General features: G+C 46.4%; 2 protein-coding genes across 2 annotated transcripts; both read left to right on the top strand.

Annotated features, from left to right (window-relative positions):
* Nucleotides 1-3284: 3284 nt before the first annotated feature.
* Nucleotides 3285-4130, top strand: GL218_02651 (uncharacterized protein; the record flags this gene model as incomplete). Its single annotated transcript, XM_033579185.1, has 1 exon — nucleotides 3285-4130. One exon carries the CDS (start codon nucleotides 3285-3287, stop codon nucleotides 4128-4130), a length of 846 nt encoding a protein of 281 aa, XP_033438977.1.
* Nucleotides 4131-7876: 3746 nt separating this feature from the next.
* Nucleotides 7877-13293, top strand: GL218_02652 (putative DNA helicase ino80; the record flags this gene model as incomplete). Its single annotated transcript, XM_033579186.1, has 3 exons — nucleotides 7877-8062; nucleotides 8784-13068; nucleotides 13136-13293. The coding sequence occupies 3 exons, from the start codon at nucleotides 7877-7879 to the stop codon at nucleotides 13291-13293; spliced, it is 4629 nt and encodes a 1542-aa protein (XP_033438976.1).
* Between the last annotated feature and the right edge of the window lie 3367 nt (nucleotides 13294-16660).

Here is a 16660-nt window from a genome sequence, read left to right on the forward strand (position 1 = left end):
CCATCCTTACGAGACCCAACATTTAGCAAACGAATTACTAGACAAATTACTTACGAAATGAATACATCCTCAGGGGAATACAAATTGATACGTGGCATTAGAAGCTGTGTCTGAGTAGCACAATTTTCAAATCATCTCTCAGGCCTCCGAGTCCATCATGTCACGTCTTAATCTATTTACGAAAGCTTCGTACGTAGACGAAGAGACATTTTGAGGCGAATTGACGGCCGCTTGGGTCAACCCTGACTTTCAATTGATGGTACCTGCGCTCATACAGTCTCCTTGCTAGCATGTATCCAGCACACCGGGTCTCGGCCGATTAAAATGTGCCGTCAGCAACTATACGCGTGAGCTAGTCCGTCTGTTCAATGGGTTCCGGCAGATACCTGGGCCCACGCGTCTATTACCTAGGTACTCAATCACGGCTCGGAAGTTTCTGTGTCTGAAGGACATATTCACGGTTGACAGCATCCCTTTCTCCCGTGGGCCGAACCTCTGTGTTGTTCTATTCTACAAATTTCCTTCGGACTATGTTACCAAGTAGATACCTCTCATCAATTCATACTCTCACCCACGCAGCGTGGGACGCTACTAATGTTATTGGAATCCTCCCTATTAATTATATTTGTTCGTAACACCTTATTACCCTACTCCTCGTGATGGTCTACCTTGTTTTTACGTTCTGATATGTTCCGCTTTTTCTGTGACTTGTCGGACGGCATCGGAAGCCTGCATCGTCAGTAGCTGCAAGGCACGTAATATTACCGCCTAAGCAACATTATCCTCATTTGGTATCGATCAATATATCCAGAATATATGCAAGGAACAGTTTTTGTATAAGTCGTGATACCTATTGACCCCGCAAGCATCGACTACGTATCAGTAGTGACAACAACGGTCTAAGATTTTATATACTACCTACATATATCGTATATGAGCTGATATCTCTAATCGTAACTCTGCATAAGTAGCGTAACGGATTTGTGCATTTAATTCAGCTCGAAATCTTGTATCAAGATATGGTAGGGGGGCTGAGGGGAGCTCGTGTTAAACAAGATCCCGTCCCCAGGACCGGTAGCCTGTGCTATTCGTTCGAGAAGCCAGGGTATGCAGTCAAGCAAACCATGTGCCAACCAAACTTAACCGATTCGTTTGCTTGGATGCTTGTATTAACCGGAACCAGATTCCTCGGATATCTTGAAAGTAGCCAGCCGTTATATCAACAACTAGTTGGCGGCTTCATCCCGAAGCACAACCACGTCGCACGCCGCAGACGAGTTCTAATCTTAGTCTTTAACAGTGAAGAATGGCGAATAACCTTGTACTTGCCATTAGGAAACGTGCGTGTAAGACATTTTGTCACTGAGAACCGCCCAATAGTCTAATTCGAACGACATCACAGCCCTGTTATCTGCAGATTGTCTTAGAATGATAATGATTCTGGCGACGTCGTTGAGCTTTGCGTTACTATGGCTAGCAACTGCTCTCGGCCCATTCAATATAATATCGTCGGTGATCCCAGTAAAGAATCAAGTTATGAAGCATGTTCCGTCGGGATGTCGCATGGATCTAAGGCTGTCCTGATGTATACAAACGTAGATCCACATTGCCCCTTGAAAGTCATCAGCCTTCCATGTTGTCATAGAGCATCGAACAATGTGTGTCTTCGTAAGTTCAGTTATGTAATGGCAAGCTGGATCATACGTAGGTCTATAAAGAGGAGGCGCTCTCGAATCAGATACGCTTCTATATCCTGTCTCTCTAAGATTCTCGCCTACTCGAGGCTTTTACATTCGTTTTGTTTAGTTGCCATCTCGAGATCCCCATGATGTATCTATTCACTCGTTTAGCCTTCCTAGGCCTAGGGTATGTTTCTTGAGGCTAAGTATTTTGTGTTATATATTAACGTATACCTTAGAGCTTCTTTCATCAATGCTCTCCCTCAGCAGCCAGAAGCAGTAACTGTTACGACCACAGTTACAGTTTGTGATAGCAGCTGTGCTTCCACTGTGACTGTGTCTGCCGCGTGTTCCGAGTCTTCAACTTTACCGTGGTACTCGACTAACACGCTAGGAACATCGTCTACGGCTCCTATTGGATCTTCGTCTTTAGCTTCCTCCTATTCTACTCTTTCTACTACCTCCGTCGATACCACTATAACTCTAACATCAAGCTCCATTGCCACCTTAAGCGAGTCGACAAGCACTCCTTACAGCTCTCCTATTCCAACGTACTCTTCAGGATATCCCAACACCACCATTACATCGCCATCTTTGTCCCATAGTACTGGATCAGTCACGAGCTCAACGGAAAATACTTTGCCGGAGACGTCAAGTAGCACATGGTGAGAAAAAGCATTTGATATTGATTAATTTTAGTAACAGAATAGAAGACTGACATATTATAGCACTGATGAGTCCTCAACTGGGGCAGAATCCTCCGATACAAGCACGGCAGTCTCTACTCCTGATATAAGCACATCATACTCGGTGACAAGTAGTCACGATGTGTCCCCATCAAGCACGGGGGAGACATCGCCAACTGGAACATATTCTACCAGTCCAGCCGTGACCGTTAGCCCTACATCGGAGTCAAGCACGTTAACTGGAGCATTATCCACTTCGACATATCCAGCCGGTTCTTGGCCATCCTCAGTAGAATCCACTCTCACTTCCACCACCATCGTTCCAATCCCTTGGACCGTGTCAGATACCTCAATCTCCGGCACTTCTAGCACGGCCCCATACAGCACTGGTAGCATTAGCAAGAGTATCTCTACTTCTGCTTCATCTGGCATATCATCATCGATCTACAGTTCAAACTTTAGCACAGGTTCCTGGACTTGGTCTCACAGCTACACAGCCTCTTCCTATTTATCTTTGAGCACCGAGACAGGTAGTCTTTCTGGCACAACCGATGTATCTAGTGGGCTATCTACGACGTATTCGACATTGACACTACCTTCATCGACAGGATCTTTCGGCAGTGGTACAACTAGTTCTGCATATAGCTCCTCGTCTGGCACTGTTGGGACAGATACGATATCCTATTATATTCCTAGCAATTCATTCTCATATACAACAACCGTCGTTATAGGCTCTACGACCAGTTCAGAACTTTACCCTACCGTTTCCACAAGCAGCTCAAGCCCCTACTCTAGCCCTGTCATAGGCACTTCGTCAACTGCTGCGGTAACCAGTTCTTCCCCGAATGAATCGGGCTCGATCAGCACCACATCCTTTTCGACATCCAGAGTAACGAGTAGCTCAAATACTTGGAGTACGATGACGTATAGCTTCCCTGAATCGTCGACTGAAACCGTGTCCACCGAGACAGCTTTAACTCCGAGTTCAAGTGCCCCGGTCTCCACCACATGCCTCGAGCAGCCAACCTATGGAGGTGGCTATACTTATATCTGCTACACCATCCCAGCGGCATCACCAACTCCAACCTACAGCACGGGGGACACAAGCGCAGTCACGAGTTCAATTGCCACTTCTTTGACTTCTGGGTTCTCAACAAGCGGATATCTCACTAGCTCCTCGGACGAACTTTCTAGCACGTCAAGCCAGCCAGCACCCGTCCCCTTAAGTTCTATCTACACTACTGGAAGTACAGACGCCACCACGGCCACCATCTCTTCGAAAGGTAGCTCTGAGACATTCCCCACCATATCTTCGGCTCCCGGGTACCCAACCAGTCTGCCACTCCCCAGTACCAGTACGGTACTCGTGACACCTCTCCCTCCTAGTTCTACCGGCAGCACTGATGCTACGACCGCGACTTCGTCTTTACCTTTAAGTACGTGCATTTCCGGCGGCTACGGTGGCGGCAAGATCTGCTTTCCAATCGGATCGATGGAGCCTGGAGTCACTATCGTTCCTGATGGGACGTCTTCCGCGGATGCGGTGACAGCACCGTCTTCAGTCCCTACTACTCTCATTACTCACCCTCAGTCTACCTCAACCGTCACAGGATACCCGACCGGAAAACCCGACAAGTATGAAAGCGACGAGACTATCCGGGAGAGTGAAGACGAGGATAATTGGACCTGGTGGGGCGGCCGCAAGACCCGCGGTCGGCAGGGCAAAGGCGTCGAGCGCCTGCGCCGCAGCTGGCGCATGATCTAATGAATAGGTTGCTGTTCTCTCCTTACCTATTCTCTCCTCCATCTCTGTTCCAAACTACTTGAGGTAACGTCGTAATCATAGGGGTGAGAAGGAGAACAGAGTATCGTATAAAAGGGGGAAAGGAGACTAAAATGGCATACTTCACTTCTTGTCGCTCATTTATTTCCTTGGATCACTTTACATTTTTTTTCACTTCTACATACTCTAGAAAAGGGGGCTGTTATTTATTATGTGGAGACGGGGAAGATGGCTTGGGCTTGGCTTGTCTTGATCACGAAGCCAGGGGTGGTGCAATTCGAGATCTTACTCGCACTATGATATCGATTGAAAATAATTGAGATAGAATGGATTTTCTTCATATGTGCGCTGTTGAAAATTAAGAGAAGTATACACTACGAACTGTGAAGATTTCCCGAGGTATTCGGAACATACGTATGTACGAATAGAACATCTGACAGTGGCCTATTCCTCGTTTGGATGCCGTTCTCGGTCATTTAATTCGTAGAGCATCTTATCATCTCCTTGATTTGATCAGGAGGGGGAATTCTTTACATAAGATAGTCGGAGATTATGTTCATTCATTCCTTGTTCGCTACTCCGAATTGAAGAGTGGTGAGTTGGAGAGACTTCACATTTTGAATTTCGTGGTAGGCGATTGACATATAGCCATGCAGTCGAAACGTGGAGTACAGTAACGTCCGAAACTCGAAACTATGCAGCTGAGTTGTACGTTGTACTAATCGCGATGCGCGCGTGGACAAGTCATGTACGAGTCTCTCTGTACGAGATAGATGGATGGATGAAAAACCCCATCTATCTGACAACCTACGTTATACAAAACATCGTACAATCGTAGCTGACGCGTAGAAAGTGGATATACGGATACCGACATCCCTATTTTTCTTTTTAATCCTTTTTGATTTTTTTTTCTTTTCTGTCGAAGAAACTCGCGCGTGAGAGGATTTTGAACCGGTCAGTTTCGTGTCGTGTTGGTAGAAGAAAGCCTACCTACCTCCTAACCTTAGGTACGCAGGCGGAAGCCCAGCCTTCGTTAGAGTCCCGTGTCGCTCGAAACGCCCCTGGCATATGGTCCACATTTAACCCGAACAGGATAAGCTCTTATCATGTTGTATGCATGTATTGCAAATTGCGGCTGCTCCGGAGCTCTTATTCGTGGCTGCGGTGTTTGTTCTCTCTTATCGATTGGCTCCCAGCCCTGGCGATCCATCTTATTATTTCGTTGTATGGACGCGACTTCTCATCAGATTGATCAGATCATATGTACATGTAATATTGTACCTGATTTTTGCTTCTTCCTGCTTTTATATTATTGGAGGATAGGTATGTATGCCTAAAAACTTACCTAAGGTATTTAATGATATTATATAAGAAATAGTTTAATCTTATACGTTGTTGAGATCTTTTCGTTCATTCTTCTTGATTCCTTCTTTTTGGCATAGGTAGTATTTTCCCTCGTTCGGGACATCTAGAGTTGCATACAACCCAGACAACCATATATAGAAGGAGTGCGGAGACGCGAGGGAACAGGGATTTATAATTGGGTGAGCGGGTAGACAGGGATTATTGAGCTCGACATTGTGTGGAGGAGTTTTTTCCCTCGAATTTTGTATGAGAGCCCTGTGACTGGGTAGAATATGGGTCTGGACCTGGTCTAGCTTAATGTTTTGTCCCCAGCGTGTCCCCAGCGTGCCCCCGTCTGGATCGATCGTCACTGTCACGGAACGACTCCTCTTGGCGGAGAGCTACTGCCCTGCTTGCCCTGCTGCCCTGTTGCTCTGCGCTGCCTGCGGTAGAAGGCCAGAAGGCGAGAAGGCGTGAAGCACTGAATGTGGGAAGAAGAAAAGTGGCAGTGACATTCATAACATGCAGTAACGAAAACGGGCTAATCAATGTCTCCATTTTCTAATGCATTCTAATGCGATGCCCATGCTGCCATGGAAAGTAGGTACGATGTCCACAGTCTTAGTACGAATCCTTATTGGATATTTACCTAAGGTACAATACAATTCATACAATTCAGTATGCTTGAAGAAGTCATCGTCATCGCATCGGCCCTCACCTGCTCTTTCGTTCGTCTCTTTCGTCTTTCGTCTTTCGACCCTTCCACCTGAAAGTCCTGCACCCTTCTCTTGTCGTTTCTCTTACCTGCCCCTTTCACTTTTTGATTTCTTCGCTGTTTCCTTTCCCATTCCCTACCCACCCTTATTCCTAGGTTATTCCTTATTCTATTTTCTTCCCATTTCTTTGGTGCTATTTTCCCCTTGCATCGCATAAGGTGTAGTTTTTGCATCAGCCCGCATCGTCGCATTCACTAGCCCTATAAACCCGTCTATCATCATCACCCAGCTTCGAGTGTATATCGCTAGCTATGATTTAGACTAGAGTTTCGCCCCAATCGGTTCAAACTATTACAGAATTCAGTGTCCGGTCTGAATTATCCTTGTTGGAGTTTGCATCTCTCAAAGCAGTCTTCTTGCCGATGCGCATATCCTTTGCGACAAAGAACTACTGTAGACAAATACCTATCTATCTACTGTAGTCTCTAACTTAAATATTTTTGGCCTCCCACGTCACGACAACGAGATTCTACCATACTAATAAAAAGATCTCACAATTTCTTCAGCTATCTTGGGGAAGTATCTTGGTCAGATTTACTTATCTATTTGTAACCGAACTTCCCTCTATTTTCTCCGGTGTCGAATCCCAATCCCAAGGCGTCAGCCTCTTGTCTTACCCCCATCACGTCGCACCCAAATTACGATGAGTTAGGAATATAAGACAAGTATAAAATCAACCACCGGTCCAGCGAAGAAGGAAGTGTGTAAGTAAGTGAGAGAGAAGAGAGGGAGAGGGAGAAAATATGTGAATGACGATAAAACGAGCAATTGAATGTTGAGAATATGGCGTCGAATGGGTTTCATGCAACTGTCCTCCAACGCGTAAACGACGATAATCATAGCGACGACGGTAGAGATGATAATTCGAATGGTGTTACTCCTTCGTCGAGATCAAGAATAGGGTCTATCAATAACAATAATATTGGTACGGGGATGGAGATGGGGATGGGGATGGGGATGACATATTCAGATACGCTAGGACCACGTTTCTCCAATTCTTCCCATTCCACCGGCAAAGGCAACGCGAATGACCTGAACCTTGACGCCAATACTAATTCTAATCCTATTACCCAAGCAGCCGCAGCCGCAGCCCAGACTCAGGCTCAGGCTCAAGCTCAAGCGCAAGTACCAACCCACGTAAATCAAGCCGCTCACGGCCACGGCCACACCCACACCTACAATGGGCACACTGGTGCCGGTTCAAGCAGCAGTACAAGCAACAATAGGAATAGCAATAATACATCTCCCACAGTTACGGCCTCGACGAAACCACTAGATTTTCGTCAGCCCGCCGCCACCACCACTACTACTACTACTACTATTACCAACAATCATAATCCCACCATCACTTCTTCTTCCTCATTCCTCCATTCTCCATCTCCAAAAAATAACTTATCTGTCGCATCCATCACGACTCCTGCATCGCCTACATCGAGATCGACGACGCGACCGCCACCCACTACAACTACTTCCCTCGCGCATCCCTATAGTAACGCGTCGCATCAATTATCAACTTCTTCATCGACACTATTGGCGCCCTCATCTTCTTTACCTCCTCTGGCTCCTCCGCCAGGAGCCTTGAGCTCAATTATGGCATCATCGTCTGCCATGTCGTCTACGAATGGTGCAAGTGCATCGCCGCTGCAACCACCTAAGACCTCAGGCCATCTCTCGCCGCCTGATTACCATCAACCGTCCAGAGAAAAAGCATCAGGGAGTTTTTATGACCCGCTTACCGATACAACCAGGGAGAGGAGAGTTTCCGACAACTGGTCCAAGCAGGCGCAGGTGCAGGTAAGCTTTAAATAAATAAAAATATTCTACATTCCCACTCTCAATACCCGAACACAACTTTAGAGCTTTTTAAGCATTTTGCATTATGTTGGCCAAATGTGTCTTAACATGTTTTGACACCACAAAATCTTAAATATGGGTTATTAGCAACTCAGACCTTCTCTTAAAAATATTCATTCCAAAGCACCTACATAAGTTTGCTTAGTGGCAGTGCGAGCATCCATCACGTTTTGTTCGGTGTTCGCCCCGGGACAAGGAACATCATCAATCAAATTTTTTTTTATTGTAACCAATCCGCCATTAGGAATCATCGACATTTTCCTTAACTAACCTTGATCCCTTTCAGCGATCTGACCCATATGATTTCTCGCAGTCTAAGACGGAATATTACAATGGTTACGGTTCACCTTCACCTGTGAATTCAAAATATCCACGAAGCCCGCATTCACATTCGCACCCCAAAAACGACGGCCGACCGATTAGCCCTTCCAACAAAGCCCTTAATTTGGGTTCTCCCCCCTCGCGTCACAACCGTACTGCACTAGATTCCATCACATCTACCAATCGCAACACCTCTTCAACACCGGCACCGTCACTGCCATCATTATTAAATCCGGAACCAACTTCATCATCAAATGTACGTGATTAGTAACGTTTCCTAGTCTTTATCTAATATTAGTACGATAATGACAATGATTGCTGACGTCCCCCTTTTTTTTAGACTCCTAGTCGCGCAGCAGAGCTGATGTCCTTCTCCAACATCCTTTCTAGCGCCGAACCTCTACCGAAACCTAGGGCTCCCATCATGACGGAACTTAAAGAGAAGCCAGCTCGCAAGAGCAAAGGACGCGAGTCAATTTTGAAAGACTCCGAAAGTAGTTCTAGAAAAGACTCGCGTCGCGCGTCTGCGAACCACGCGAAGGAAACTCCTTCAAGAGCCCCCAAGAGGCAGGCCAATGGCCAGATCAAGCCTAAGACCCTCTCAGCCGACAAAGAAAAGAAGATCCAGAGTCTGCTTGAACAACTTGATGCCGAAATGGAAGATGTCGACCTATCCGAGCTCGAAGCCGAAGAGGAATTCTTCCATGGACGTTTAAAGAAGCGTAGGTTAGATGTTGAACATATGGAAGATGATGATCACCTTCGTCGAAGAAGAGATCTAGCTATGTCACTATCAAGCAAGTTGAACGAACATGCGAGCTATGGCAGGCGTCGATACGACACGCTCCACTACGATGATGCCTTGCAAGAAGTCCGAGAACGCGAGATTTACGCCGAGAAAGAGCGCAAGAAGGACATGCAACGTAAACGACGTAGAGAGAAGTCCATGCAAGTCACCATCGAGCAGAAGGAAGCAGCTTTGGCAAAGGCACTTGCTGCCGAAGATGATGCCGAGCGAGCGAAATGGTTACGAGACGCGGAACGCGCCAATAAAAAGGCGCAGCAAACAAAGCTGATCTTGCAAAAGGGTATAAAGGGTCCGGCACGCAACTTGGCACCGCTTGAGCTAAATCTAGAAGGTGGCACGATGTCGACTTTCCAGGCGACCGATCTCGAGGCTGGCTCTAAGAGCAAGAGCAAGGGCCGTAGTGGCAACCGTCCGAAGAAGTCGAAGGAGCAGAAGCAGGCAGAGAAGGATTCGGCTATTGCCGCCCAAGCTGCTCTAGATGCGGGCGAAGAGTTACCCAGCAAAGAAGAGACTAAGATCCGCATAAAGTTAAGCAAGTCGTCATCTAAGGAACCCAAGGAGAAGGAGAAGGAATCTAAAGACACTCCAACTAAAGACCCGAAAGAGAAGGAAAAGTCCGTCGAAGAGCCTCCGCTCAACCCTCTCGAAGCCAAGTTCCAATCCAAAGGCTACAACCAGATTTATGATCAGATCTGGCGCGACCTTGCACGCAAAGATGTCCCGAAGACATTTAAGCTGGCGAGCGATTCATATGGCACGAAGGCTTCGAACCTTAAGAAGACTGCTATCTTGGCTTCGAAAGAGGCTAAGCGTTGGCAGCTTCGTACCAATAAAGGCACTAAAGACCTCCAGGCTCGCGCAAAGCGTTGCATGCGCGATATGATGGGCTTCTGGAAGCGCAACGAACGCGAGGAGCGCGATCTTCGCAAGGCAGCAGAGCGTCAGGAACTTGAGAATGCTCGTAAAGAGGAAGCCGACCGCGAAGCTGCTCGCCAGAAGAGGAAGCTTAACTTCTTGATCTCCCAGACGGAGTTATACTCGCACTTCATCGGCAAGAAAATCAAGACGGACGAAGTCGAGCGTAGCACTGATAACCCAGATATTGCGCCGGATGCTAATGCTGCTGTCAAATCCACCGATGTTGATGTTGGAGAACCATCGGGTCCTGTCGGCAGGAAGGTTACTGATTTTAAGAATTTGAACTTCGACGCCGAGGACGAAGAGACACTGAGGCAAGCAGCCATGGCAAATGCTCAGAACGCTATTGCAGAGGCACAGGCGAAGGCACGAAGCTTCAATAAGCCAGACAACGATATGGACGAGGACGGCGAAATGAACTTCCAGAATCCAACTGGTCTTGGCGATGTGACGGTCGAGCAGCCTAAGTTGCTGAACTGCCAGCTCAAGGAGTACCAGCTGAAGGGTCTAAACTGGCTTGCCAATCTCTACGAACAAGGCATTAACGGCATTCTAGCAGACGAAATGGGTCTCGGAAAGACGGTTCAATCTATCTCTGTTATGGCCTACCTTGCCGAGGTCCACGATATCTGGGGCCCGTACCTTGTAGTTGCGCCTGCTTCTACTTTACACAACTGGCAGCAGGAGATAGCTAAATTCGTCCCAGAATTCAAGGTTCTCCCGTATTGGGGTACTGCTGGCGACCGAAAGGTGCTCCGCAAGTTCTGGGACCGGAAGCATAACACGTACCGTAAAGACGCACCTTTCCACGTCTTGGTTACGTCGTACCAGCTTGTCGTCTCGGATGTTTCTTATTTCCAGAAAATGCGTTGGCAATATATGATCCTTGATGAAGCGCAAGCTATCAAGAGCTCTCAAAGCTCGCGTTGGAAGTGTCTGCTTGGGTTCCACTGTCGTAACCGATTACTTCTTACCGGTACTCCGATCCAGAACAATATGCAGGAACTTTGGGCCCTTCTACATTTCATCATGCCTTCCTTATTTGACTCGCACGACGAATTCAGCGAATGGTTTTCTAAGGATATTGAATCACATGCCCAGAGCAATACGACGCTCAATGAGGACCAGCTTAGGCGGCTGCATTTGATTCTCAAGCCGTTCATGTTGCGCCGAGTCAAGAAACATGTACAGAAGGAACTTGGTGACAAGATCGAACTCGACGTGTTCTGCGAGCTTACTTACCGACAGCGCGCTTACTATAGGAACTTACGAAACCAAATTAGTATCATGGATCTCATTGAGAAAGCAACGCTCGGAGACGATCAAGACTCGGGTACATTGATGAATCTCGTCATGCAGTTCCGAAAAGTTTGTAACCATCCTGACTTGTTCGAGCGCGCTGATACGGCGAGTCCCTTCTTCACTGGTTACTTTGCTGAAACCGCTTCATTTGTACGCGAAGGAAATAACGTTGCAGTTGGTTATTCGACTCGTAATCTTATTGACTACCAGTTGCCGCGCCTTGTTTGGACCGAAGGTGGTCGGTTGCACAAGGCCGGCAAAGACAACGAGAAGGCGGGCTTTAGGAGCAGATACCTAAACCATCTTATGAATATCTGGGCCCCTGAAAACGTTCGCGAAAGCACATCTGGTAATGACGGGTTTTCTTTCCTTCGATTTGCCGATGCCAGCCCGGAAGACGTCTACAAAGCCAGCCATCAGGACGTATTTTCGCGAGCTTCGGACCTGGTTAAGAAAGGGAACCGACTTGGCCGCATGAATGTGATCTACGACGAGCCTGGTGAGGAGAACTATACCCCTGCCCACGCCCTGTTCCAGATTACGGCACGATCGGATCGGAAACCTCTAGCAGAGATCACGAGCGGGGGTGTGCTCGATAATCTCATGAATGTCTCCCGGGGGACGTGGCGAGATTCGGGTCTAAGCCGGCTTGAGCAAGCAGCTTTGCCCGGTGCTTCCGCTCCGCCCATTCAGGTTTCATGCGAGGGTACCCGAGCACCAGTGGTCGAGCGTGAAGATACGCTGTTCAACATGAAAATGCGAAAGATTCTGTACGGACCTAACCAGCCGGAAGAAAAGGCTCTTGTTTTGCGGAATGTCCCAATCGAACGATACCCGCCACCCGCGATGCTTCCTCAGCCTGATAACGAGAAGCGGCGATTCACAAATATTACCGTCCCTAGCATGCATCGTTTCGTCACCGATAGCGGGAAGCTTGCTAAATTAGATCACCTGTTGTTCAAGCTGAAGGAGGAAGGCCATCGCGTGCTCCTATACTTCCAGATGACGAGAATGATTGACCTTATGGAGGAGTACCTCACTTACCGCAACTATAAATACTGCCGCTTGGATGGTTCTACAAAGCTGGAGGACCGTCGTGACACCGTTCATGATTTCCAGACACGCCCCGAAATATTCATCTTTCTACTATCGACTCGTGCTGGTGGTCTGGGTATCAATCTTACGTCTGCCGATACGGTTATTTTCTACGACAGCGATTGGAATCCCACTATTGATTCGCAAGCTATGGATCGTGCACATCGTCTCGGACAAACTAAACAAGTCACCGTTTACCGTCTCATTACTCGCGGGACCATCGAAGAACGTATTCGGAAGCGTGCGATGCAGAAAGAAGAAGTGCAGCGAGTTGTTATCCAAGGAGGCGGCGCTCGGGGTGTCGACTTTAGCGGACGTCGCCCAGCTGAAAATCGCAACCGCGACATTGCTATGTGGCTTGCCGACGACGAACAGGCCGAACTCATTGAGCAGCGTGAGAAAGAGTTGCTTGAAAGTGGCGAGCTGGATAAAGCAACGAAGAAGCGAGGTGGTAACAAACGAAAGCGGGAAGCTGTCAGTCTGGATGAGATGTATCATGAGGGTAAGCCAAGCTGTCCACTTATATCACTTAGGTTTATCGAAGTAAATCACTAACCGTATTCTTACAGGCGAGGGTCATTTCGACGATGGTAATAAACCTTCTGGCACTGCCACTCCAGTCGAAGCCGGAGACGCGAAAGCTGCAAAGAAACGAAAAGGAGGGAGTAAGAAGGCTAAGACGACAAAGCAACGACTTGCCATTGCTGATGGTGAGATTGATATTTAATCCGTTGTCATGAATAATCGCTTGATATATGAAAATGGGAATAGCACTTCTTGAAACAGAAGTTTAGGGCCGAGGGCCTTGTACAAAATAAGAGGAGTGATACGGCGTTACGTTGGCATCGATTTTACGTGCAGGGCAGGCTCTCGGCGGGACGAATACATACAGAGATTCATAGAGCTTTAGTTAATCGTCATTCTTGCAAGGAGAGAAGGGGGAGGTGGTCTAAAAGTCGTCGTATTAGGAGGTTAGACTTTGCAACCCGGAATACTCTTCCGAACATATCTTTCTTTTTTTTTCTCTGTGGACAGAAGCCCATTGTATCGTTGTAGGATTACGATTAGAAGGGCAGACCTCGTGGAATCTACCATCGCGCACGCACGCCTGCTTATTAAGGTGACGAGCTAAAATGGCAATAATAAATTCGATACTAGAAGCTTTATGTCCAGTCTATTGCTTAAGTGAAATGTGTAGTAATGAGTTTATATTTACTAAAATCATGATAGGGGGGTTAACTGTGCGAGTTGATAAGTACCTACCAGAATGTTAGGCTCAAGTTAATGTCTCTCATAGACCTTTAATCTACAAGAGACATCCTATACTAGACTCGACTAGCGTAGATTATTATATTCCATGCTAAGCATTTGCCCCTTTTAAAAAGAAAAAGAAACGTCCTCTCGTCTCATCTCGTCCTTACACGCGTCTTTTCTTTGTTTCTTTTTCTAACTATTATCAACTTTCCCCTTCTTCTCGTTCTCTTCCTTTTATTCATCCTCATACTCCGATGATTAGGTAACCAGCGAGGGCTATCATTTCCTTTGCGTCTTCTGGAATGAAGGGCGTAGCAGCCTGTAGTCAGGGTGGAGATGTCTTGGGTGGGGATTTCTTTGGGGATGCTTTTTAGGTAGGCATTCAAAAGGTCAGTGGTTGTGGGATATCGTAGAAAATCGATTGTAAAGGAAGTACCCCTTGATGGTTATCATACGTAAAGCGAATGTCAGAAGTAACAGCGAAGCTGCTGTAGCCGTATAGTAATATGAGTTTATTAATGCTTAACTAATTTTCAACTCAACTCTCTTTCGAGGCGCGTAGCACACTTTATATTAGGTACACATTTATCTCGTGGGGATCTATACCTAGCTTATGCTAATACCACTTATACTTTGACAGGTGATGCGCTTAACATTAGCTTTATCTCTAAATGGGTGTTCTCGAGTCATAATAGGAGCCTGTTTATTAAATATTTCATTGTCTAGACTCTAACAACGTAAACTTTTATATTAATTTCATACGTCTTGCGTATAACTACAGTTTTCTAATAGATAATCCACTCTGGTTATGCCTCTAGGACGAGCTTTCCTCCTTTCTTTCCATGCTGAGGCCTTTCAGCCACTTAGTCAGTTTAGCTTGGTATTTTTCCGAGCGACCTATATTTGGAACACATCCGAGGAACACCTTTGGGTCAGGCCGTAATTCAGGGGCTGATCTGTACCATAATGTCTTGGCTATCCGACGAAAGTGAGAGGAGTTATGTAAAGCCAGCTCAAATGCCGAATACTTTTCACTGTTGCAATTGCAAGCTGAATATTTTGTTGGCAAGAATGGATCGGCGCCGTGTTCTAGGAGTATAGATGTAGTCCAAGGGACATTGTAGAGGAGTGGATCGTTCAACGTATTGACCAGAAGTGTTTCCCCATCTATCAATATGGAATTTATATCTACATTTTCCATGCCGTATAAGAGTTTCTCAATGATTGTTAGGGGATAGTTTAAGTTAACAGCATCACTTAGCCAGTGAGTGTATTGCTGCCAAAGACGGGGTTCAACAAGGTCGAGCAGGTACCCAACAAAACTAGAATCGGTTCCTAATTTAATGGCGTTTGTGATTAGATCTGGTATCCTCTCAGTCGGAAGGCCCATGTCTAATATTGCGACAGCCCACCCGTTACTTAGAAGGTTTTTATGATATAAACAATGTAACGCAGCTTGGTATATTTCCTTAGCACTATGTAACTTAGCACCGCCGCTGATGAGGATCTTCAGATGGTCAGGGTGAGCAAATTGCCCCAGATAGGCCGAGTCGGTGACCAATTCTTTTAGAATGTCATCAAGATGACTGCGGTTTTGTATGGACTTGACAGCCCAGGTTACAAGTCCTTGCATCAAGCGAATATATCCTGAATGGAATATCCACGAAAGGAATGAACGCCCATCGGACAAAGGGAGGTCCATTCTGACACCGCTATTCATCAATATTCCCACCTTCTGGTTGAAAAATACTATACTGAGATACTCCTCCGCCATGAAATCGAAGATATATTCTTGTCCCAATGGCTCCTCTCCATACTTTTCAGCTATCATAGCTAAGACACAGGACATCATTTTCGGGGTTCCTACTATGATTGCTTCTTCTAATGGGGTGTGTCCTTCAATATAGGGCTCGTGTAGGTCTGCACCAGCATCGATGAGTCTTTGAAGCAGAGACCATTGCATTGAATCCTTGAACATTACCCCCTTCTGAAATCTAGTGTGCATAACGGCGTGAATAGGATATATGACGTCCTCCTGCGGGTCGTCTGGCTTAATCTTTGAGCCAGCATCAAGTAAAATATTTGCGTGTCGAAGTCTTTCCTCATAAAGTGCCGATGTGAGCGGAAGACTACCATCAACTTCGTTGTTGACGTCGGCTCCCAGGTTTATCAAAGTCTCGAGCATTTCGGTATTATCATCCGATGTGAGTGCGTATTTTTGTGCAAAATGCAGGGGGGTATAACCTCGGTAGTCTTTTATATCAACGGATATCCCCAAATCTTGTACAAGATATTCTACTACTTTGACCATGCCTTTACAAGCCGCATAGTGTAGGGCTGACCTAATATAGGGCGGTGCATCCATGGCAAACAATGTATTGGCGCCATGAGATAATAGGAGCAGAGCAATATCTTCCATACCGTTCAAGATGGAAACAAGTAATGTTGGACATCCTCTTATCATCATACGTTCCCATGAACGATGATCTCTTATAGGAAAATGACCTATGTATAAACCGTTTCCCCATCTATTTAAAATTTCCTCAGATGTTTCTTGGAGAGGTGTCCCACGGTCCAACAACCATGTAATCATCTCGCGGCGACGGTTTTCACAAGCCAACAAGAGTAAGTAATGCCAGGATTCCGGCTCTATACGTAATGAGGTTGCAGCATTTATGGTATCAAAATTCCCGTGCTTTACCGCATAATTAAAAAGATTGCCGTTATTATATTTCCTGTTGTACATGTAGAGGATGCGATTAATGACTTTATATAACCACAGATTCGCAAGCGATAAGCTTGCCAGATCCTTTTGACGTAGTATAGTCCCCGACCTGACT

The sequence above is a fragment of the Daldinia childiae genome (assembly GCF_008694065.1).
Source record: "Daldinia childiae strain JS-1345 chromosome Unknown Scaffold2, whole genome shotgun sequence".
Taxonomy (NCBI): Eukaryota; Fungi; Ascomycota; class Sordariomycetes; order Xylariales; family Hypoxylaceae; genus Daldinia; species Daldinia childiae.